Below are 25292 nucleotides of genomic sequence, written 5' to 3' on the forward strand. Positions count from 1 at the left end.
AGTAGTGCAATGTGTAGGGAAAAGGGTGCCATTTGTGACGTTCTTTAACCCTTTCTCTCCCCTCTGATCCACGTGCCCCCCCCCTCCTCCTGGTTTCTCAGACCCAGCCACCCAGCCTTCCTTCCCCCATGTTTTCTGCAGCTGTTGCCCTCCATAGGATCAGCCCTTTCTGTGATAATAACTAATTAGCAGTATGTGTTGATTGGTTTTTGGAGGGATGTTTGTCCCTGTGTGTACTGTAGCGAAATAAGTCTCTGTTCCCTCTCTCTACATACCTAGGTATTTTGAGGATAGGACATTGTGAGTCACTACTGCAGTGCATGGTCATGGCTGGCACATGCAATACCAAAATCAGATACATCGTTTTGTGTCAGCAGGACTGGCATAAGACAGCAGGAGTGAATAATGGTTGTCAAGTTTTACTTTTAATGATGGAAATATATATATTTTTTTACAGGTGAATGATAAGGTAGGCTACAGTTAAGTAGCATAGTAGGCTTACTGTAAATCTGGGGATAACATGTACAGAATAAGCTATAGCCTACAGTTGAACAGCTAAAGGATGATTCTCAACCCATGGGAAATGTATGTATGTATGTATGTATGTATGTATGTATGTATGTATGTATGTATGTATGTATGTATGTATGTATGTATGTATGAATGTATGAATGTATGTGTATGTGTGTGTGTGTGTGGTTCAACCCATTTATTTACAATAATTGAATATCCAAGAAAGAAACAAAATAAATATAGAGATCCTAGTTAGGCTATTCCATAAGATAAGAAACCCCAAACAATTGTACAAATGAGAGGCAGGCAAGCGCAGGGTCCATTCATATTCCCGACAAGCTTTTCAACAGCCAGCTCTGAGCTCTCCTCAAGCTTTCGCTACACAGTCGGCAACATGTGGAGGCATCACCATAGCAACCATTGGATGTGACATGTGGTACAGACAGGGACCCGAGGGCCGCTGAATATAAGGAGGGGCTCGATCCCCTACTTTGTCCAAAGCGAATAAATCATCACCCACACACATCTCCGCCACTCCTTTCCGCGGGAGTAGCGTGCTGGTATGGTTGAGGTTTCTCTGAAGAGTTTGTCGAGGAAAAAATACGCTATTCGTGTATTTTATTTTTCTCCAAGCTTTCACCTCATTTGAGGAGTAGGCTTACCGTTCAGGGCAACCGCTGCCGTGCGCCTTTGTCACGGCTGAGTTGAATGGAAGAGAGAGACTGTGAACTTTTGAAAGACGAAAGAACGAAGTGAGAGGAGTCATTCACGCTGATGTTACCGCCGCTGCTGGTGTCTATGCAGCGACTGCCGTGTCGTGCGTGCTCTCGGATGGAATAGGGAATAGCTGAAGCTCAAGGAATCTCTGTAACATCTCAACATGAATTTGGGTAACTACTCGTATAAGATTAGGCTACGCATTATTGCAACACCACTTGGCTTCACTTCTCTCTATCTCGAGATATATCATGTTCAGCAAGTGCATGTGGTCTATTGGTGATAATCGTCCAAATGGACTTGGATAAGATTATTTTGATTGTGTTTTGAGTTCATATGCTTATCTATTAACATATTTTGTTTTGTCATACATAGGCTATAGCCTACTGGTCTTTTTGGATAATTGCGCATTAAGCATGACGACGTTGTATTTCATATGGTGACCCTGCCTAATCCTCTGTTGGTATCAGTATATATTAATTAACCATAACCTGAAATATACATTCAGTAGGCTCGTATTTGTTATTTATTTCGCTCACATTTTCGACCTATTTTGACCACTCTTCTATAGCAATCTGAAGTTAATGCGCGGTGCACCATGTAGCCTACCTGGAGTTTACGCATTAAGAAGATTGACGGCTCACAGTTGCTAGGGGTCAACTCAGTGCATATGTCTGTAGCCTAGACAGTCTTTTATATTTGAATCAAAACTGTTCAAAAATCTCATTTTGGGGTGGTTATTTTTGGTTATCTAGTCTATTTATTGTGTGGTATTCTGATATATTGAAGTGAACAGACCTTATTGAACTATAGAACAGTTATTATGCCTGCAATAGTGGCACTTCATGTTGTCATTTATATGGAGAATTTACTTGTTTTAATGGTGTGTACAAATCATTCATTTGGAGGACCATCATGCATCACAATTTGAGTGTACATATAAAAGTTATAGGCTATCTATGTTTGCCAGTTTGCCAGACTGAGATCCAAAGAACTGAATAGAATGGAAACAACTTCCACTAGAGTAGGCCTATATATATGTGTGTGTGTGTATATATATATATATATATATATATATATATATATATATATATATATGTGTGTGTGTGTATATATATATATATATGTGTGTGTGTGTGTATATATATATATGTATATATGTATATGTGTGTGTGTGTGTATGTATGTATGTATGTATATATATATATATATGTAAATAATATGATTGATATTATGTGTGGTAAATTGTGTGGTAAATTGTGTTAACAATTTATACAGTCTTGAATCGTTAAATTGTTCTCTTGAAAAGTGTGTGTGTGTGTGTGTGTGTGCATGCCTGTTTGCTGAAAGGTTTTGTAAATGGGGGTGAACTTTTCAAAGGCATTATATTATCCGAGGTTAGGGAGAGATCATTGTTTCCTCACAAGTAGCTGGCTGGGAACAATAGTTAGACGCCTCTCTCCCCCTGACCTTTATTCAATGATTTAGAATAAGCCAGAGCTGTAGAAATCCATCTGCCTTTTGTCTAAGGTAGCCTCACTGATCTTTCATACCCCCTCGCCAAGCCAACCAACATCCCTCAACTCAAGCCCTCTTTCTATGCCTTCTAGTTCACATACTAGAATTTAAAAACTATAAGGGCTGGATGAGATTTACTTGGAGGGGTCTCTAATTTTATAAGAGATAAGAAGAGACCTGGGTTTCAATATGACTCCCTGTTAAAATAAAGGTGAAATAACGGTGAAAATAAATCCATGTTTTTAAGCCCATGGAATTCAAGACTTTTAGTGACTTTATTTTGTATGTCCCGCTATAGAACAGAATTCAGACCTTGCTTAATTAAGTTTTCTCTCATCATACTGTAAACCTGTATAACCTATGGATTGTATGAGAAATACACTTGTCTTTTATATGCTGACAATTTTACAGCAATAATACATACATTTGAACAAGGGCATCTGCATACATTCTGCATGGTTTTTAATTTCGACAACCCTCAGATCATTAAGTATCCCCTCTCTCTTTCTTCAGATTATTGTAGCCTATAAACTATTGTTTCTCTCAGGAGAATCAGTGTTATTTTGGGCAGACTCACCTACATCTGATATGTGTTGAAATGAAAAGCTTGACCCCAGAGTGTGCAGCATCCATCCTTGACGGCTATGCTAATGCTTTTCTCCAATGCATGCTGAGGAGGAGCTGGGTATGTCAGATCACGTTTGCCTATGTGAAATTGAAATTTGCAAGTACAATTGCTTCAGGACAGATGGACAATAGACCTCTCGGCATGAAAGGAACCCCCTTCCCCTTTGCTATCTGAGACCATATTTTCAGCTTAATCATAGTTTTTTTTTTGTTGCATGCATTAAATAGTGTTGAAACAAAATATTTTTGGCCTAAAATTGAGCTAGCTAAGTGTAAGTTAAAAACCCAACAGTAACCTAAGTGATTCATATTATGTAAAACATTAGAGGGTTGTCTTCATACCACATTTGTTTTCAAGGAAATGTGTGTCAATTTCAGAAAAACTATTTTATAATGATTTTTATTGGCACATATTTTTGTATCACCAAACATAATTAAGAAATGCAATTTTTTTGGCATTTCTTTCCATATATAATGGGATTTAATCTTACACAGCCCTCTGTGCGTCAAGATGTTGCCATGTCATTTGATTGAAAGTGCTAAGCCTTTGGAGAGAGAGGCAGAAAGGAAGGCCCTGGAGCTGCAATACTGAAGAGAAGATTCTGCCTTTTTGTCTGTCTGGCTGGCCTGCCTGGTAATATCTATTTTATGCTTCCTTTATACTGTACCAAAGAAAAGGTCAAACATTCTCTTGTTGTGGGATTCTTTTTTGTAAATGCATAAAAAAATGAAGGCCTTCAGATAATAATCACACACACTATACACATATTTACTTCGAACATTCTCCCTCAGCAAGCTTTTTGCTTTTCAATTATTCTATATTTTTTTCTATGCCACAGCATCTGGTTCTGTGGTTCTGCACCACAATCAGAATCTTAGCTCCTCATTTTTTATAGATGTGATTTAACGGCAAGCAGTTGAAGTCAGGCTACATTTGTTTGAATCAATAGAGAGGGCAGCATAAGCATCTGTCCAGTGAGGGATGAGTGAACAGTTACAGTTTGGAAACTAAGTATGGCCATTACTATCCAAGCAAGATGCCATTGATCCTTCTCTATGAAATTTAATTTGACAAAATAATGAAATTATTATAATATTTTTTTTTGGGTGGGGGGGGTCAGTGGAAAACTATATTTTGCAGAAGATTATTGGAATCAAAGCAAGTGTGTCATGCAGTTGAAATGTATTATTAGTGAGTGTCTACAATAAACTTTCTGCTCAGGTAATTTAGTAATATTTCTGTAAGATGCATCAGAGGGTTACATTCTGTTTTTCTCTCCCTGAGACTGAGAGGTCAGTGGAAACACAATGTTTACAATCTTTTACAATTGAATCTTCAGAAAATAATGTCATCTTTTTTAGACTGAGAAATGCTATTTTTCATCATAGCACTGAGGGCCTCAGTGAGACTGATAGAGAGGAGAGTTTCCCACTGTTTCCTTTTAACACAATCACATTACCATGCAACCAGGCTTTACAGTACAGCTTAATACTCCCAGGCAAATTGGACCCCACAAAGCATTGGGCAACTGTTGTCTCCCTTTGTAGAGCTTTCTGAATCCATTCTTTTAAGGTGCTGAATACAGCCAGCTATGAATGAAATCAGGGGGAATAGATCTATACCGTTCACTGTAGTGGCGGGGTACCCTGTCTCACAGCCTCACAACACAAGGCATTCCAGAACAATCCTTGTGCAGCATTCAGTGGCCACCCCTTCCCTTCCAACCTTCCACCTCCTAGGGGCTTACATGTCTGTGACAGGCAGGCAGGCCCAAGCAGGGCCCATCTCACAATCTGTATCCCAAATCACACCCTATTCCCTATACAGTGCACTAATTTGACCAAAGCCCTAGTCAAAAGTAGTGCTCATAGGGAATAGGGTGTGATTTGGGATGCCGTCACAGCCTTTTTTTTAAACACACATTTCCATTAACTGGGATGCAGACTGGCCCTAATCCCTATGACCCCTGGCCTGCCACCGACAGACACACGTTCCACCAATATTTTCTTGCTTGGTCTTTATGATGCAGAGATAAAATGAGCCTGAACTTTAAATGAGGGCCTTGCATTTCTGCAATGTAAGACAAGGTAGAAAATAGAATGTGGCAGGCTGAATACATAGCATAAAATGACTATTAGAACAAGATCATGAATAGCCTAGTCAGGCATTCATAATGGTGTGAGAGAGGGGGGTTGTAAAATGCATTTTTTTGTAACACTACAAAGAGGATGTAAAAAATAAGAAGAAAAAAAAATGGTTTGCTAATTATTCCTGTCTTGAAGCAAGCAGCAGAGAGCCAAGCAGCCAAGCCTTTTTCACTATTTATTTTTGATCATTCTGTAAAAAAAGGGGAATTGTTGATCTGGTAGTTGGGATTGCAATTTGCAGCTCTCGTCTCTTCACTCGTCCCCCCTGCTCCGTATTGTTGCTAACATCATTTATGCTGTCTCTAATGAGAGAGAATTATCAGGCTATTGTTGATTCACCGTGGCCGGGTCTGTGTCCCAAATGGCACCCTATTCCCTATGGGCCCTTGTCACAAAAGTAGTGCACCATAAAGGGAACAGGGTGCCATTTGGGACATACTCCGGGTAGAATGGAACACGACCATTATCCCAGATCACTGGCCTCTGAAATGAACTCCATGTAGCAGTAAGATGGTCTGCTTTTAATGAACAACATAATGAATTTCCCTTCTTTAATATGTTTTAGTACATGTAGTGCTTTTTCCCTATGTAGCCTACTTGGGTATAGGTTTATATGGTGTTTGAATTGAGGACTCTGTGTCTATAGTGGGATTTCTTCCTAGCAATGTACTGTGTAAAATGAAGTAGGCTAAATGAATCGTAAAGTTTGCTTTAGATACGTGTTTGGCAGTGATTAAATGCTTGACAGGTTGTAGGTACTCGACAAGTCATTGGCTACTAGTCAAATGTCCTACTGTTTGTAATGATGTCATAGGAAAATACGGCAGGAAAACTACTGTGTCAGGTGAAGCTAACAGTGGTTGGGTTAATACATTGTAAATATATGTTATTTTATTCAGTATATTCCTTAATAATCTACATTTTGGGGAGTTGATGTGTTCTGTGCACTATTGGACACATATGATGGAACAAAAACACTTGATCAGATATTTTATCTGCAACTATATGCATACTTGATTATGTCCAACCAAAACATGTGAAATTGTAGATCACTGGCTCATTGTATCTAATGCATCAGGAAAATGTGTGAAGTCTGAAAACATAACGTCACCATTATATCATGTGTAATCCTCTCTCTCCCTCTTTCTCCCCCCACCCTCTCTCTCTCTTTCTCACTCATCCCTTTCTCTCTCTCCCTCCCCCTCATTCCCTACCTTCCTCCCTCTCTTTCTCTACCTCTCTCTCTCTCTCTCTCTCTCTCTCTCTCTCTCTCTCTCTCTCTCTCTCTCTCCTCCCTCTCTCCTACAGAGAAGCCAGATCAACCAGATTCCCACCAAGTACAGCACGGCCGAGTCCACCAAGTTCCTGATCCTGACAGTGGTGTCTATCCTGTGTATCGTGGCTGTGCTGCTGGCCTCCACTGTGGTCTACTGTCTCCGACACCACTCTCACCACAAGCTCAAGGAGAAGCTCACCAACCTGGGAACAGACACAGGCAGCGATGCTACATCCACCTATCAAGTAGGAGAATATATATCAGACGTTAGTCTATAATTGGTACCCTATCCCTATGGATCTGGTCAAAAGTAGTGCACTATATAGGAAATAGTGGTTCATTTGGGATGCACCCCAAAAAATACAGATGACAATCCAAGTATGTTAGATTGTTTGGAGTGTATGTTGTGTATACTTCACAGGAGGCTGGTGAGGGGAGGATGGCTCATATTAATGGCTGGAACGGAGCAAATGGAATGGCATCAAACACATGGTATTTGATACCATTGCAACTATTCTGCTCCAGCCATTACCATGAGACCATCCTCCCCAATTAAGGTGCCACCAAACTGTGTTACACTTGTTTATCTACCTGTGGTGTAATTTATGTATGTTTTTCACTTTTTCATTTTTCATTTCATTTTTCATTTGTAGAGTAGTATGCATTTCTTCCATTCCTTTTTGAGTGTTTGGGAATTTGGAAAATGGAAAACAATATGAACCCAACAGGTTTGCGGGTGGCATTGTCTGCCTGTGCTGGTAGTCCTTTCAATTCCCCTCTCTAACAGGTGTAATTATCCTACGGCCTGAAAGTCCAGGTGTGAAATTCAATTTATAGAATCCAATATTAAGTCCCTTTTAAGCAAAGAATTAGATAGAAATTTCTGCCACTGACCATTTTCCCTGATCTTTTTAAATGAGAGTGGTCCTGTGAGCATTCATTTTAGAATGAGCAGGGCCACAGCCCTTCTCTTTGGTACTTACATTTTACAGTACTTTAGGTGCTGTCCTCAAGTCATTCTAATATGTATAAATAATACTAGCTAGGGTATTCAACTTTAATGTTTCATTCTACTTTCAAATATATTTTATTTGACTGTGACATATTTGGATGTATTTCATATTGACCAACAAGGTGGCTGGATAGTTTTATTAGTCTTAAATATTTTTCATAATCCACTTACTGCTGGGCTCCTGCACATTTCCGCTTAATTGATGTTTACTGGGCCTTTACAGACTTTGATTAAGAGTCAGTAGCTTTTCCTAAGGCATTTACCACTTTGGCCATGCAACTAAAACCGATGCAAATATTGTACATTTTGATATTAAGTAATTTCACTAACATACTACACCTGAAATTACAATACAATGCTTTGTTATTATCCCTTTGCTGCTATGTTATACTCTCATAGAAGCTGTGTAGCATCCATCCTAAGGATATATAGATGGATTCCCTTGACTGAACTGAACTGAACTGTGTGTGTGTGTGTGTGTGTGTGTGTGTGTGTGTGTGTGTGTGTGTGTGTGTGTGTGTGTGTGTGTGTGTGTGTGTGTGTGTGTGTGTGTGTGTGTGTGTGTGCGTGCGTGCGCTGGCCCAGCACAAGGGAGCAGGGGACTCTTTAAAGCTACATGCAATTAAACCAGAAGGGTAGCAGCGCGCAGTTTGACGACCGTACTACACACACACATCACTGAGTCACACTTACATTCTCACATCCTCACTGCATGCTAATGACCCAGGCCCTGGGTGCGTCTGTCTGAGCCTCTGAGGCCATGGTCACACACACACACACACACACACACACAACATACCCCCACAGTGTACTACCAGCTTATATATATCACAGAAATCTCTATGCCTTAGGTCTCAGCGTCTCTAAGTTGTCAGCCATATTGTCCTGTGATATGAAAATATGATGTTCAACTGGTTGACACTGAAAGAGAAAAGCTTGATTGACAGGCTGCCTGCCGTCCCTATATTGTGGATGATGCCTGTCTGTCAGCCAGTCTCTAGTCCCCTGGATTTCCAAGAGAAACACGGGAACTGCCTGCCACACTGCTGAACAGTCTACTGAGGTTTATGTTATCCCTCTCTGGCCTTCTGCCTCTCTCTCTCTCTCTCTCGCTCTCTTTCTCTCTGTCTCTCGCTCAACCTTTCTCTCTCTCTCTCTCTCTCTCTCTTTCTTTCTTTCTTTCTCTCGTTCTTTCTTTCTTTCTTTCTTTCTTTCTTTCTCTCGTTCTTTCTTTCTTTCTTTCTTTCTCTCGTTCTTTCTTTCTTTCTTTCTTTCTTTCTCTCGTTCTTTCTTTCTTTCTTTCTTTCTTTCTTTCTTTCTTTCTTTCTCTCGTTCTTTCTTTCTTTCTTTCTTTCTTTCTCTCGTTCTTTCTCTCGTTCTTTCTTTCTTTCTTTCTTTCTTTCTTTCTTTCTTTCTTTCTTTCTTTCTTTCTTTCTTTCTTTCTTTCTTTCTTTCTTTCTTCCCTCCCCCATATTGAGTCAGAGGGCCTTTGTTTGTTTTAGCACATGGGCAAAGCCTAGTAAATAACATAAATACAAAGTAATATTTAATGTAAATACAACCCATTGTTTAATCTTGTTCCGCGTATATTTTTCACTTTTGAATTTCCACATTTCTAAAGCAATGAAACCAATTCCCTGTAAATCAAGAAATGAAGTTGGTTGCAGAGGCAGAAGGCCGTGTGTTTTTATGATTCTGAACAGTCAGATAGCTGCCATGTAGGGAATCGTAGGTTTGTTTCAGTTACTTGTATATTGTTCTTGATACCATGTCTTGTTTTGAGGTGACTTATGTCACAGCTATGCTAATATATAAAATTCCCTAGCTAGCTAATCAACAACTGTATTGATGTATTGTGCCTAAATATAGTTTACAACCTTGTCTGTTTTGCCGCCAAAGATGCACGCGCATCGGTTTGGTTGCTAAGCAACCCGCCCGTCTATGCAATGCGCATAAGGTGTTGAAAACAATTAAGAAGCTTTTATTCAATAGAAAAAAATCACATTGATCAGTCAATTTAGTTGGGATTTTTGGATTTTCAGCACTGGTTATTTGGAAGAATCACGATTTCGCAGGTGTTAGCATCTTTCGAATTTCAGAAGGGGAGGGGACATTTGGCCCAAAGATTTGCCTGTAACTTGCAAAGAGAGAGGGTGGAGCACTTTGTTCTGGTTCCGATCCTCGTTCTATCTCTTCTCGTAACACGTATGGACCCAGAACTTAATCGAGCTTCTGACCAATTACGCAAGACTGGGTTTACCGAGATCAGAAGCTCGCCTCCACTGGCCACTCTTCACAGACACTCCCACTGCCCATTATGGTATATGGTTGCTTCCCAAATGGTACCTTATTCCCTATTTAGTGACTCATAGGGCTCTTGTGTATTTCTGTCTGTGTATTTGAAATCAATTGATAGAAGATAATGATATTATTTTATGTCAGGCCAGACTTTATTTTGTGAGCTAGCTAGTGCGTTCTGTATCATCTGAACCAAACGCTTTGGAATACATTTCCATCATCTAATCGATTTTTACAAGGTAAACTTTAACAAAAAATCTGTTAAATTCCAGATTTTTGTGTGAGAAATATTAGATAACACATTCATAGCTTGTTTTGAAACATCAGTTGAAGGAATGAATAATGTAACATCTGACAACTGTTCCGACGTCTGTCTCAGGCTCACACATCGGAGAACAGATTTATCTATCAATCCAGGGTTTTTGTTTTCAGAATTTCTCCAAATCCTGCAATATAACACGGAGCTCAACCATATACAGTATAACAGACTGACACCAGGGGAGCGTCCCAAAAGGCACCCTATTCCCTACATAGGGCACTACTTTTGACCAGACTCTGACCTACATAGTGCACTGCTTTTGACAAGGCTCTGAAAAAACCCTGTAATACACTATATAGGGAATATGGTGCTATTTGGGACACAGCGCTGTTCATTTCTCCTTGGCCTGGGCAGTGCCATAGTAAAGCTGTAAATAGGTGTTATTTAATTTAAACCCGACCTTGGTGGAACGTTTTTCTTTTTCCTCCTCGTCTGTTTCATTTGGGTTTTTAGCAGGCAGCTAATTGAATATCTCAGGGGAGGCCATTTTTACATGGGGCCTTTTTAATTAGGACTGATGGTGGTAACCACCAAGTCCACCCTGTAGAGTTGTTGGAATGTGAATGTTAGAGCCTGTGGTAATGGTGCGGCTGTCTGGCTGTCTGGAATGGGGCTGTAGCAGAGGGATGGGGGAGAGGAGAGGCAGGCCTTTCCTGGTGGCTGCTGGGAAAGGCAGGCAGGCGGGCAGGCGGGCGGGCGGACGGGCGGGCGGGCGGGCGGGCAGGCAGGCAGGAGGGCAGGCAGGCAGGAGGGCAGGCGGGCGGGCAGGCAGGCAGGCGGGCGGGCGGGCAGGCAGGCAGGCGGGCAGGCAGGAGGGCAGGCAGGCAGGAGGGCAGGCAGGCAGGCGGGTGGGCAGGCAGGCAGGAGGGCAGGCAGGCAGGAGGGCAGGCAGGCAGGCGGGCGGGCGGGCAGGCAGGCGGGCGGGCGGGCAGGCAGGAGGGCAGGCAGGCAGGAGGGCAGGCAGGCGGGCAGGCAGGCGGGCGGGCAGGCAGGCAGATTTTGTAGAATTGAGTGGTTATAAGCTACCCGACTTATAGCATGCAGGCAGGCGGGCGGGCAGGCAGGCAGGAGGGCAGGCAGGCAGGAGGGCAGGCGGGCGGGCAGGCATAGATTGGAAATATGATGGGCTGGATTCCTGTATTTGTTTTGTTTATTTTTCTATAATGATATTTTATGTACTTAAACTGAACCAGACTGGTAGCACACCATATACCCTTTCCAGTGAATGGTACTGAGGGAATGGGTGCTGGTAAAACAAAGACAGACCTAATTGCCATGGTTATGGCTTGGACAGCCAGCGGATCAATGTCACAGGGAGGATAAGGATAAATAGTGAGATAAGATATCAACTGTAATGAAATTGCTTGTGATGTCACTCACAGCCAGTGTTAATCATTGTTATCGCTCTCCTAATGACTGGAGCATGTGTAGCTAGACGTCCTCTGACCTTCGCTAGGCTACCTCCCCAGCTGCGTTAGATCGCTGCTCCCCAACAGATATCCTCATTCAGCCGTGACTAAGAAAAATGATCATTTGAACTCATGGAGTAAATGTTCTAACTGCTTCAGTATTACTTAAGTATTTCTCAAATAATATTTCAGTATTACTGAAATAGCAGGTTGAACCCGTGCTGGAATACAAAAATACTCCAATTATTCTACAGAAGGCCTTTTGTATAGTAAGCCTTTGGTATTTCGTTGACGCTGATAGTATGGAATCTGTAAATGTTAACGTGCGCATTATCACACATTATAATACAGCAGTCAAATCCCCATTGGTTGTGAATGTGCACACCGAGGTAGTGCATAACAGTGACATAACTTTAGTGACGGCTGCCGTTTCCTTGGAGATGGTCAGTAACACCAGAACCTCATTCAAGAAGCAGCCTTCCGTCTACATTTGAAACAGCCTAATAATAATCAATGTAATGTATACCATCAGAAACCAAAAGAAAACCCATTGTTTTGTAATGGCAGGTCTTAAGAAACATTAGCATATGAAAAACCTGTATCTCAAAAGAACATATTCGTTAGTTAACTTTGTAACTGTGCCTGTGTCCCTCCTCCCTTCCTAGGAACTGTGTCGTCAGCGGATGTCGGTCAAGCAGCCGGCAGAGCGTCCGGAGCCGATGCACAGTGTGGCGCCCCAGTTCGGCGACGGGGGGCCCATCGTCAGCCCCTCGGCACGAAGCTCCACCTCCTCCTGGTCTGAGGAACCCGTCCACTCTAACATGGACATCTCCACTGGTCACATGATCCTGGTAAACATCTGTACCACGACTGACTCACCCTATCACTGTCTGTCTGTGTTTCTCTCTCTCTCTCTACCTCTCTCCATCTGTCTTTCTATTTCCATCTCTCTCTCTCACCTTACACCCACATTTCTATGAGCAGGCTCCTTCCACGTCTTCTCTTCCCACATATTCAAATGTTCATTGATTGTGAATAACTGTGTCTACCATTGTAATTGCAGTGTATATCTGTTCTCCACATAGCTCTATCCACATGCATTACACGCTCCTCACAATATGTGATAGAAGGGCCCTGGGATGTGTTCAATAGGCATGAAGCTCTTAATTGCCCCTGAGATTTACACAAGGAATATATATGAGACCGGTCGGCCCTCTGAATGGAGCAGCAGTGTAAGGTGAGAGAAAGCTCTGTGAGCTTCAGTCCCTTGGACAGCTCCCTGGCAACAGATAGTAATGTCTGCTGCTACTCAACTGAGCACGTTTTCTACAGATTGGCCAAATTGTTTGTCCCTTCTTCCTACGTACGGCAGTTGAAATATGAGAATGAAGTATGCCACGAGGCCGTCACTGGAGAGAGACTGTTCACTGTTCATCAGACTGCGGCTGGCTATGGTTGGTTGGTATATATTGGAGCCAGGCCAGGGAAATGAAAGGAAATGACCCATGAGGCGTGAGCCACGCTTCCCGCCCTCCCACCCCCCGGCTGTGCCCCACCCCCCTCCATCATTCTAAATGCCCTGCTTCATCACAATCTGCATGAGACTGGGGGAGGTCCAGGGGCACGCTCCCACTCCTCTCTCTTCTTCTGCTATGAATCTCCTCTCTTCTCTCCTACCCCCTCTCTCGTCTCTCTCTCCTCGTCTCTCTCTCCTCATCTCTCTCTTCTCATCTCTCTCTCCTCATCTCTCTCTCCTCATCTCTCTCTTATCATCTCTCTCTCCTCATCTCTCTCTCCTCATCTCTCTCTCCTTATCTCTCTCTTCTCATCTCTCTTATCTCTCTGCTCATCTCTCTCTGCTCATCTCTCTCTCCTCATCTCTCTCCTCTTCTCTCTCTCCTTATCTCTCTCTTCTCATCTCTCTCCTCATCTCTCTCTCTCCTCATCTCTCTCTTATCATCTCTCTCTCCTCATCTCTCTCTCCTTATCTCTCTCTTCTCATCTCTCTTATCTCTCTCTGCTCATCTCTCTCTCCTCATCTCTCTTCTCTCTCTCCTCTTCTCTCTCTCCTTATCTCTCTCTTCTCATCTCTCTTATCATCTCTCTCTCCTCATCTCTCTCTCCTCATCTCTCCTCTTCTCTCTCTCCTCTTCTCTCTCTCCTCTTCTCTCTCTCCTCTTCTCTCTTTCCTCTTCTCTCTCTCCTCATCTCTCTCTTCTCATCTCTCTTATCTCTCTCTCCTCATCTCTCTCTCCTCTTCTCTCTCTCCTCTTCTCTCTCTCCTCATCTCTCTCTTCTCGTCTCTCTCCCCTCATCTCTCTCTCTTCTCTCTTCTCATCTCTCTCATCTTTCTCTCCTCATCTCTCTCTCCTCCTCTCTCTCCTCATCTCTCTCTTATCATCTTTCTCTCCTCATCTCTCTCTACTCATCTCTCTTTTCATCTCTCTCTCCTCATCTCTCTCTCCTCTTCTCTCCTCATCTCTCTCTTCTCGTCTCTCTCCCCTCATCTCTCTCTCTTCTCTCTTCTCATCTCTCTACTCATCTCTCTCTCTTCTCTCTCATCTTTCTCTCCTCATCTCTCTCTTCTCATCTCTCTCTCCTCATCTCTTCTCATCTCTCTCTCCACTTCTCTCTCTCCTCATCTCTCTTCTCATCTCTCTCCTCATCTCTCTTCTCATCTCTCTTCTCATCTATCTCTCATCTTCTCTCTCTCCTCATCTCTTCTCTCCTCATCTCTCTCATCTCTTTCTCTCTTCTCGTCTCTCTCCCCTCATCTCTCTCTCTTCTCTCTTCTCATCTCTCTCTTCTCATCTATCTCTCCTCTTCTCTCTCTCCTCATCGCTCTCTTATCTTTCTCTCATCTTCGATTCAATTAAATTTGCTTTATTGGCATGACGTAACAATGTACAATATGAAAATAATAAGAATCAAAATTGTCAAAAATTAACAACAATAACCAAGGGTCAAAATAACCATACATTAAACAATAACAATAAGCATATAGTAGAGGACATGTGCAGGTTGATTGGTCTGTCAGACACTGTCCCTCATCTTATGGCAGGCAGCAATGTAGTGCGCTGCCAACCCACAGCTCTCTGCGTCCTCCCCCAACAGGACGGGTAGCCTACTCTCATCAGAGAGGTCTTTGAAAGCTTGAATAAGGGTTTCAAATTTGGGGAAATGACACTCTTTAAGTGTTTTATATTTTTGACATTTTGTCAGGAAATGCAGCTCCGTCTCAGGTTCTGCTGTTGTGCAGTGGTTGCACAGCCTTTCCTCTACAGGGAGCCAGGTTTTCCTGTGTCTACCCTTCTCAATGGCAAGGCTGTGCTCACTGAGCCTGTACTTTCAAGGTTTTTCTAAGGTTTAGATCAGTAACCATGGTCTAATAGTTAGCCACGGTGTACTGTCCATTTAGGGCCAGATAGCACTGCATTTTGCTTCGTGCTTGTGCTTCCCAATAAGCAATGTAGTTTTGTTTTGATTGTGTTGTAATTTGTTTAATTCTGATTGATTGTATGTTCTGGTCCTGAGGCTTCAGTGTGTTAGTAGAACAGGTTTGTGAACTCAGCCCCAGGACCAGCTCTTGGCATTGCAGGGCTTGGTAATGATATGAGAGGGGGTCACTGTATTTTAGATGTTTCCAAAACTTAATTGCTCTTTTTTGAGTTTTTATTTATTACTCTTCTCTCTCTCCTCATCTCTCTCTCCTCATCTCTCTCTCCTTCTCTCTCTCATCTTTCTCTTCTCATCTCTCTCTTCTCATCTCTCTCTCATCTTTCTCTCCTCATTTCTCTCTCCTCTCTTCTCTCTCCTCATCTCTTCTCTCTCCTCATCTCTTCTCTTATCATCTCTCTCTTCTCATCTCTCTCTTCTCATCTCGCTCTCCTCATCTCGCTCTCCTCATCTCTCTCTTCTCATCTCTCTCTCATCTTCAAGTCAATTAAATTTGCTTTATTGGCATGACGTAACAATGTACATATTGCTAAAGCTTACTTTGGATATTTACAATATGAAAATAATAAGAATCAAAATTGTCAAAAATTAACAACAATAACCAAGGGTCAAAATAACCATACATTAAACAATAACAATAAGCATACAGTAGAGGACATGTGCAGGTTGATTGGTCTGTCAGACACTGTCCCTCATCTTATGGCAGGCAGCAATGTAGTGCGCTGCCAACCCACAGCTCTCTGCGTCCTCCCCCAACAGGACGGGTAGCCTACTCTCATCAGAGAGGTCTTTGAAAGCTTGAATAAGGGTTTCAAATTTGGGGAAATGACACTCTTTAAGTGTTTTATATTTTTGACATTTTGTCAGGAAATGCAGCTCCGTCTCAGGTTCTGCTGTTGTGCAGTGGTTGCACAGCCTTTCCTCTACAGGGAGCCAGGTTTTCCTGTGTCTACCCTTCTCAATGGCAAGGCTGTGCTCACTGAGCCTGTACTTTCAAGGTTTTTCTAAGGTTTAGATCAGTAACCATGGTCTAATAGTTAGCCACGGTGTACTGTCCATTTAGGGCCAGATAGCACTGCATTTTGCTTCGTGCTTGTGCTTCCCAATAAGCAATGTAGTTTTGTTTTGATTGTGTTGTAATTTGTTTAATTCTGATTGATTGGATGTTCTGGTCCTGAGGCTTCAGTGTGTTAGTAGAACAGGTTTGTGAACTCAGCCCCAGGACCAGCTCTTGGCATTGCAGGGCTTGGTAATGATATGAGAGGGGGTCACTGTATTTTAGATGTTTCCAAAACTTAATTGCTCTTTTTTGAGTTTTTATTTATTACTCTTCTCTCTCTCCTTCTCTCTCTCCTCATCTCTGTCTTCTCATCTTACTCTCCTCATCTCTCTCTTCTTATCTCTCTCTCATCTTTCTCTCCTCATCTCTCTCTTCTCATCTTACTCTCCTCATCTCTGTCTTCTCATCTTACTCTCCTCATCTCTCTCTTCTTATCTCTCTCTCATCTCTCTCTCCTCTTCTCTCTCCTCATCTCTCTTCACTCTTCTCCTTCAACTTTCCTCTTTCATCTCTCCCCTCTCTCTCTCCTCTCTTCTTTCCTTTTTCATCTCTCCCCTCTCTCCTCTCTTCTTTCCTTTTTCATCTCTCCCCTCTCTCTCTCTTCTCCTCTCCTCTTCCATCCTATTTCTTCCACCCTCAACAACAACAACTGTTACTGTGATCCATCTGCCAGTAAAATAATGCCAACTTTATGATTGAGTAGTGTTGATGTTTCCCTCTTCTGTTCTTTTCCTATGTTCTGGGCTCTTTCTGAAAAGTGACTGTTAATCTAGCCACAGTGGATGTTCTGAGTAGTTTCCTCTGTCATATTATATGACCAGAGTCAGAGCTGAACAACCATCTGAGGGCTCATATTGAGTTATCACAGGCAGTGCAGAGAGACAAACATGTCGTCAGTACCAGCAGTCCAAGCTTCACACTTACGCTACAGTACGTTGTAGAGTGATTCATATTCTGGGGTTCAGAAAAAAAACCTGATTGCTTGCTAGGTTTATTCACCCCAAGGTAATTGCCTGTAATGCTTCAAATCCCACTCCATCATGATACCCGACTGATTTGTATTAGAGAATTGCCTTGCACCATCTTATCTATCTTAATGTATTACTTTGTCCCATGGTACTTGTTCAGAATCTGACTTCATACAGAGACTTGGCTGTGTCTTAAGCAGATGAACATACTCTATATATAAAGCACATTATCTTGTCTTTTGTTGCTGGCCCAGTAATTGTTCTAGATTATACTGCGTGGAGTCTATAGAGATTAGGGATTTGCGAAGCTGCCGAGTGGGAAGTTATTTAGAAGATAGCTGAGTGTATTATGTGAGGGTGTGTGGGTGTGGTGTAATTTGGAGTGTTGATTTACACCACCATTTTGCAGGCACAACGTGCGTGCCAAATATGAAGAAATATGCTGTTTAATCACTTTAATACAGGACAGGGAGCGTTCATGCTGGAAAGCACCATGTGTTCAGGAGTAAAAGGTCTTAATCTTCCGTGATACCCGCTATTCCATGGCTGTGTCCCAAATGGCATCCCATTCCCTTTGTCATGCACTCCTTTTGATGGGACCCTGTTCGAAAGTAGTGCACGGTATAGGAAATAGAGTGCTGTTTGGGACGCATCCCATACGAGCTTAAACCAGTACGAAGAAAAGTGGCCTTATTATAATGGTGTTGTTAGCGTCATGTGATGCTGCAGCTTCCTCACCGTAGTTTGTGATGCTGCAGTTGTACACAGTTGTTCCCGTCCCTTTCCTGGCACCTCCGTGTCTGTGTCCCAAACGGCACCCTAGTCCCAAACGGCACCCTAGTCCCTACGTACTGCACTCCTTTTGATGGTGCCACTTGTGACACATCCAGTCGGTGTAAAACCAAGCAGCTTCTATGTGCACGTGTCCTTCTCTCACCCAGGTGCTCTAGTCTAGTTCATTATGAGGCTCTAGCCCTGCCACGACGTCATCTCTCACCCAGGTGCTCTAGTCTAGTTCATTATGAGGCTCTAGCCCTGCCACGACGTCATCTCTCACCCAGGTGCTCTAGTCTAGTTCATTATGAGGCTCTAGCCCTGCCACGACGTCATCTCTCACCCAGGTGCTCTAGTCTAGTTCATTATGAGGCTCTAGCCCTGCCACGACGTCATCTCTCACCCAGGTGCTCTAGTCTAGTTCATTATGAGGCTCTAGCCCTGCCACGACGTCATCTCTCACCCAGGTGCTCTAGTCTAGTTCATTATGAGGCTCTAGCCCTGCCACGACGTCATCTCTCACCCAGGTGCTCTAGTCTAGTTCATTATGAGGCTCTAGCCCTGCCACGACGTCATCTCTCACCCAGGTGCTCTAGTCTAGTTCATTATGAGGCTCTAGCCCTGCCACGACGTCATCGACAGCCCTGAGCTGAGCGCTAGCTCCTCATCGAGCGTTATTTCATTCTGATTTTATTGAGCACCTTTTGGCAGCTGTAAACCCAGCAGTAAAGGGATTAGCCAGTGTTTGCCTGACACATGGTGATCTCAGCACCTCCTGATTGGATTGCAATAATCCCTTTACACAGAACAAAACCCCATTACTCTGGCATTAACGCAGAGGAGAGTGTGGCTGTCTGATGCCCTGGGAGGGCTGGTGGAGTGGTAGGGGATGGAGGGGTAGAGGTGGAGGGGGTGAGGTTATCCGGGTAGGGTAACAGTGCAGGATGAAGGTGCTATTCGATAAGGGGCTAAATCAAGGAAGGGTCATGGATTCATGGCCTGCTAAAATATTGAGCCTGTTTCCCAGACTGTGTTCGGTGTGTCAGCACATAGTGTAATATGTATTGATATGATATGATATGGAGGCCGGGACGTATTGGGATAGCGTGGGCAGGGATTAAGGTAGCATTGTTAAATTGTGTGTGTGTGTGTGTGTGTGTGTGTGTGTGTGTGTGTGTGTGTGTGTGTGTGTGTGTGTGTGTGTGTGTGTGTGTGTGTGTGTGTGTGTGTGTGTGTGTGTGTGTGTGTGTGGTGAACCTAGTGCTGATCATCCCTGTATGCTGCATTAAGGAGCTTCGCCTTTTCAATCATAGTGAGGAGGATCCAGTCAAGGGTGAGTCCCAAATGGCACCCTATTCCCTAGCACCACAAGGTGCGCTATTTGGGATGTAGATAAGATATCTGTCCAGGACAGATTCTATTTCAACAAATACCCCATATATCCTGTTAGGAGAAAGTCCATTAAGCCTCTGTAAGTACTCACCATGAATCTAGATGATGTTCTCCCCATTGTAATCTTATGTTATTAATAGAATGACAGTAGGGCTGTCTCAAATGGCACCCTATTCCTTATATAGTGCACCACTTTTGTTCTGACCAGATCCCTATGGGTAGTATGGTAGTAGTGTACTACGTAGGGAATAGTGTGCCATTTGGGACGTAGCCTAGGAGTCCTTTTAGGAAGCTCTTTTGTGTTGTGTTAAAGAGATATTCCTGGTGAGCGTCAGATGCTTGTTTGTGTGTATCGACCCTGGATCATCAGTGATGTCCAACAACTATCTCAGCCCAACTGTCCTCTTCCAACAGAGAGGAACAATAGCTTGTCTACCCTGATGGTCCCAGTGCTGAAACGTTCTATGTTTCACATTTAACTTTGACAATCTCATTAGCGGCAGTTAATCAAAGTCGGTGCTCCTGACTTAATTATGAATAGAGTCGGAGAGGTAATGGTCTTGGTTGAATGGCTTGTCATTTAGAGGAAACTATTCCTGTTCTTGACTAGGACTAGGACCATAAATACATGGGAGGAGGTTGGGTTATGAGCTCACTTCTCCTCTAATAAAGACACACACATATAGGAATCAAATGCCACAAAACGTTTGCATGACTAGTATTAAGAGAATGTCTGCGATAAAATGCTCCTGCTGAATTAAGAATACTATATTTCAAGTCTCCTTATTGTGTCTACATCTTGCTTTTCATGGCTTTTTCTTGGTCAGGTCGTTATTGACTAAGCCAAAATGAAATGGAAAATAAATGTTGTCTTCCCTCCCTAGTCTTACGTTGTGGAGGAATACCCACCAACTGATAAACAAGATGGGCACAACTATAGTTATTTCATCCATATTGAATCCATATATTTTCTGTCCTCCCTAGTTTTACATGGAGGACCACCTGAAAAACCAAAATCGTCTGGAGAAGGAGTGGGAGGCTCTGTGTGCGTACCAGGCTGAGCCCAACGCCTCTACTACAGGCCTGGGGGCCGGGAACACAAAGAAGAACCGCTCCAATGCTGTGGTGGCCTGTGAGTTATTTCTCTCTTCTTTTAATAGAGTGTGGCGGTCCCAATCCTTCCATATTCTTCCATGTTTATTGGATAGAGAGGAAAGGTAGAACAGTGTGTGCTGAAAGAGCAGTGAATGGGATTTGAACCCATGCTCACAGCGGTATAGAGAGCAGTTCTCCTGCTCTCCAGACCTAAGACAGCTTTACCTTCATCTTGCACTTTGATTTGTCCCTGCATTATAGGTGACTGACCTCTGAGTTAAAGTACTGTCTTAAAATGCTGTTAGATATCATGTTACTGTCAATTGCACCCATCTGAGACTACTTTATATGATATATGGAGCGGGTTTCCTTTAGGTTGAAGTGATACGCTGAAGGTTATGTTTGAGGATGTTTTGGTTATTTCAGTATTCCAGTATGTGGAACACACTGCAGGCAGACCGGGTGGGGTGCCGGCTCCTTGTTCAGCTGGTACAATAATCCCTCCATTTCATATTTCAGATGATCACTCAAGAATAACCTTGAAGGTTGAAAACAGCCAAGGCAGTTCAGATTACATCAATGCCAGCCCAATTGTAAGTATCTTTTCTGCTTTATACTGAGGGTGTGGCGTGCTGTACTGACAGCCCGACAGGGATTTAGAACGAACAAAAGCCAAGCAGTGTTTGACAATATAATATTTGATGCGCCGGTTGCTTAGCTTTACTAAGATGCTTTGTATTGCTTATACACGCTGCGTTTCATGCATTGAATATACATAATTTTTTCAATACAAAATAAGATAAGGTGTGAATATTCACATGGGGAAAGTTTGGGAAAGGGTACTATGAATGGTTCACCCTATTCATTATTGAAAGCACAGTTGATGTGTAAAGAACTGAGATATTACTATTATTCACCTTGAATGACGCTGATGTTGGCGTATGTGTTGTTGTTTACTGTTTGGCACGGCTATGCAGTTTTTTGGGGGGTTTTGATGTTGCATATGCACACTAAGTGTACAAAACATTAGGAACACATTCCTGAGTTGCCCCCCCCCCTTTGCCCTCAGAACAGCCTCATTTCGTTCCACAGGCATGCTGGCCCACACTCAATGTACAGTATATTCAGGTTTAGTTGATTACACATTGGCAGCTAAAAGCTGAATTGCAGTACCCAGCATAAACAAGCAAATACATACAGTAAGAAGTAAATCAGCATGAGGACTGAAGCATTTATTTCCATCAGGCTTATTTAACTTTTCCTGTTGGAAAACATCCAGAGTATAGGCCTAAATACAGTATTTTACACCTGCTTAAGTATCAAAAAATGATGTTTTGAGCAAAATAGTGTTCTGTAACTCAACTGTGAATGTCCAATGACCAAACATTTGTAAGAGAATGAGGGAAGTAAGAACCGTGTGAATTCAGCAACTGAGCATATCCATTTGAAAACAGTTGTAAAAAAACAAACCTGGAGGCAGATCCAGAAGCATTCCATTAAAAGAAGCAGGAACACTATGCATTTCAAATTCAAGGATGCGTCCCAAATGGCCCCTTATTCCCTTTATAGGGTACTTCTTTTGACCAGGGCCCATAGGGATCTCAAAAGTAGTGCACTATGTAAGGAATCGGGTTCCATTTCGGAGGCATCCCAGGCTTCGTCACACCAAGGTGCCAGGATGTGACTCACAACTAAACAGAAGAACCTTTTCCAAACACCGACTGACAAGCATGATGGGTACAACCAGTTATACAGAAATACCTCTGCTTCTGGCAATTTGATTTCCTCACTCGCCCACGCGCACAGCGTTGTTGTTGGCGCTCAGGAGAATGTTTGTCTGCAAAGTAACACTGTGAATCTTAAAGCAAAACTTAAAACGATATTATTATAAGAGTTGTGTAACTGCCTTGTGATGGGAGCATAAAGAGCTTGTTATTACTTCTCTCTACTGTAGGACCTCTGGCTTCAAGCTAATTCATCCTGAACTATTATTGCATGGCTTTGTTTTGAAGACATTACAGTACAGTGCTCCTGTTGGTTTTAAGTTGATGAAGTGTATGTCGAGTTTCTAAGGATGCTCTAGCTAGTCTTATGGACTCTCGCTTTCAGATCCTAACTACTAGCCCCTCGCAATGCATGGGGAACAAAACATCTGAGTCTGCCTCTCTCAATCCCATTGAATACCTTTTGAAACACCTCTGAAATGAGGCTCAGAACCACAGTGAATTACCTGATTAGCCTCGGTCCCCCATGGTGCGTTGGTGACAGACAGACAGAGACAGAGCAGTGCTCTGCAATAACCGCCACTGCCACCGACAGCCACCGGCCAGAAGGGAAGAAAGGCTGATAATTACAGCAACACAGACCCTGGCTGGGCAGAACAAAACAGCCATGATTACGCCTGTCGCGTTGCTGCTTGCTCCTCATTAGGTCCCAATAATGACTAATCTTTCTCTCGCTCTCTCTTTCTCTCTTTCCTTCTGACTCTCTCGCTCTCTTTCTCTCTGTCTCTCGCTCAACCTCTTCTCTCTCTCTCTCTCTCTCTCTCTCTCTCTCTCTCTGTATATATATATATATTTCTCTCTCTTTCTCTCTCTCTATATAGATATATATAGATATAGATATATATTTCTTTCTCTATCTATATATATATCTCTCCAAACTGGGATGGGTTCCTGGAGAGCCATCAACAGCATTAGCCCCTCTGCCTACTGACGGCTGAATGGAAGAAACACACTCAAGAATGTCATTAGCACCAACTCTCAGTTGGGAGACAGCAGACACTTGGATGTGTGAGAGAGAGAAATTAGAGAGAGGAAAAAGAGAGAACAACAGAGGGAGTGAGAGCGACAGAGAGGGAGCTAGAGAAAGAGAGAGAATGAGAGAGGGAGGGAGAAGAGAGACGTACACTAAGAATGCGTACACTCAGTCTTCTTCCTCCCCCTCCCTCTCTCCCTCTTTCTCCTTCCCCCCTCTCTCTCTTTCTCTCTGTGCTGAGTGTTCTGAGAGGCTTTACACTGAGCCTCCGTATTGAGGCTATTTTAACATTTTATATTTAACCTTTATTTATCTAGGCAAGTCAGTTAAGAACAAATTCTTATTTAACAAGGACACAGTCAGTTTCTATGTTGCATCAGATACTCCCCAAGGGGATCGTTGCGGACGTTAGTTTCTTCTTAGCAATGAGTCTGGATCTGAGGACCTCCCCAACGATTTCTAGGATGGAAATACATTCCGGACCGTCTGATAGGTCCCAAGTGACGTTTTGAAAATTGGTCATTGGTTTGGATACTTTAATTGGCTAGAGATGTTCCAATCACGGATAACTTTGTTTTGTACAACACCCCTCATTTTGACGTCACCACAAACAACTTCGATGATGGCAGTCTCAGACTGAAGTATGTAGCGAATGACAGTCGAGTCATCAAGCAAGGATATTGCATAAAACAGTAGACGTTTGTTGTATTTCTTTATTACATATTTTTTAAAGGCCAAAGCTAACATGTTTGACTCCTTGTTAGCATTTGTCATCATTGACAATTATAGAAAATGACTTAAAAGCACTTTACCATTTACAGCCCGTCTATTCTCCTCCATCCTTTAACAAATGCACTTTGCAGTGACAGTTTTTCCACTTTAATTGAAATTCAAACATCTAGCTAGTTAATACTGTTCTTTTCTTCCCGCAGTTAATAAATTAAAGTTAAAAGTGTAATCTTCTGCGCAAACCTGAGTTCATTTAAAACATTTTATTATTTCAGTTCATAAAGCAACAGAAAACTATTAAAGACCATTTTGTGTGTTCAAGCCTAGGAATTATCTGTCTTCTCCCATAATTGCTTCCAGCTAAATTGGCCTATCCAATTATTACATTTTCCATACAATTTGCATGGTAATAGGTATGACTGTCACTTACCTATTCTCGCATTCGCCCCACGTTTCTGGCCCACGCTTCTTTTCAATTTCCTTGGCACTCCAAGTTTGCGAGAGTTCAGCAGCCTTGTTGATTTAAGCACCGTAGAAGAAGAAAAGACGTCATTTGGATTTTAGATTCATAGAAAGGAATTCGTCCACAAACATTTGGTTAACCAGGGTGAATGGTTTTGCACCCTGCATTAGCCCAATAGAGACCTTGAACGCTTCACTGGCCATCAAGACTATTTCTTTGGAAGGGCAGAGCAAGCAGCAATACTCTGATTGTCCTTGTTCTACAGCCATTGTGGCTGTTACTTTAAATCAGCCTTATGCTAAAATTGCTCTTACAGATTGTTAAATTGCTTTTTACAATGTGATAATGATTCTGTGAAGTTTTCATTGGACCCGATAGTGTTGTTTCATTATGATTTAGTTTTACATTTTGATTTGATTTATTTTTCGATGGGACCCAGTCTAAGATTATTATTCTTTCTCAAAGCACCTACGAGCGTAAACTTTGTGGTCCTGTACTTTATCAATAATTAAGTAATAACCTTTCTCTTCCTCTCTCTCTCTCTCTTCCTCGCTCGCTCTCTCTCTCGCTCTCTCTCACACTCTCTTTCTCTCACTCTCTTTCTCTCTCCCCAGATGGACCACGACCCACGGAACCCAGCCTACATTGCGACTCAAGGCCCTCTCCCCTCCACGGTGTCTGATTTCTGGCAGGTACACTCCTCTGTCTCATAAAATCAATATCTTCTCCAGTCTTTAACAAGAACGGAACCATGTTATTAG

At 42.6% G+C, this 25292-nt stretch overlaps 1 protein-coding gene across 2 annotated transcripts in view; it reads left to right on the forward strand.

Moving 5' to 3' along the window:
- Positions 1 to 25292, forward strand: part of LOC106568821 (receptor-type tyrosine-protein phosphatase N2) — a 149199-nt gene that overhangs the window by 111246 nt on the left and 12661 nt on the right. For both annotated transcript variants that reach the window (XM_014139506.2, XM_045694068.1), the window contains 5 exons: positions 6832 to 7044; positions 12503 to 12688; positions 20472 to 20619; positions 21102 to 21175; positions 25146 to 25223. In XM_014139506.2, coding sequence (XP_013994981.2) covers positions 6832 to 7044; positions 12503 to 12688; positions 20472 to 20619; positions 21102 to 21175; positions 25146 to 25223 — 699 coding nt within the window. The remainder of the gene's footprint in view (positions 1 to 6831; positions 7045 to 12502; positions 12689 to 20471; positions 20620 to 21101; positions 21176 to 25145; positions 25224 to 25292) is intronic.

This window comes from Salmo salar, chromosome ssa14 (assembly GCF_905237065.1).
Source record: "Salmo salar chromosome ssa14, Ssal_v3.1, whole genome shotgun sequence".
Taxonomy (NCBI): Eukaryota; Metazoa; Chordata; class Actinopteri; order Salmoniformes; family Salmonidae; genus Salmo; species Salmo salar.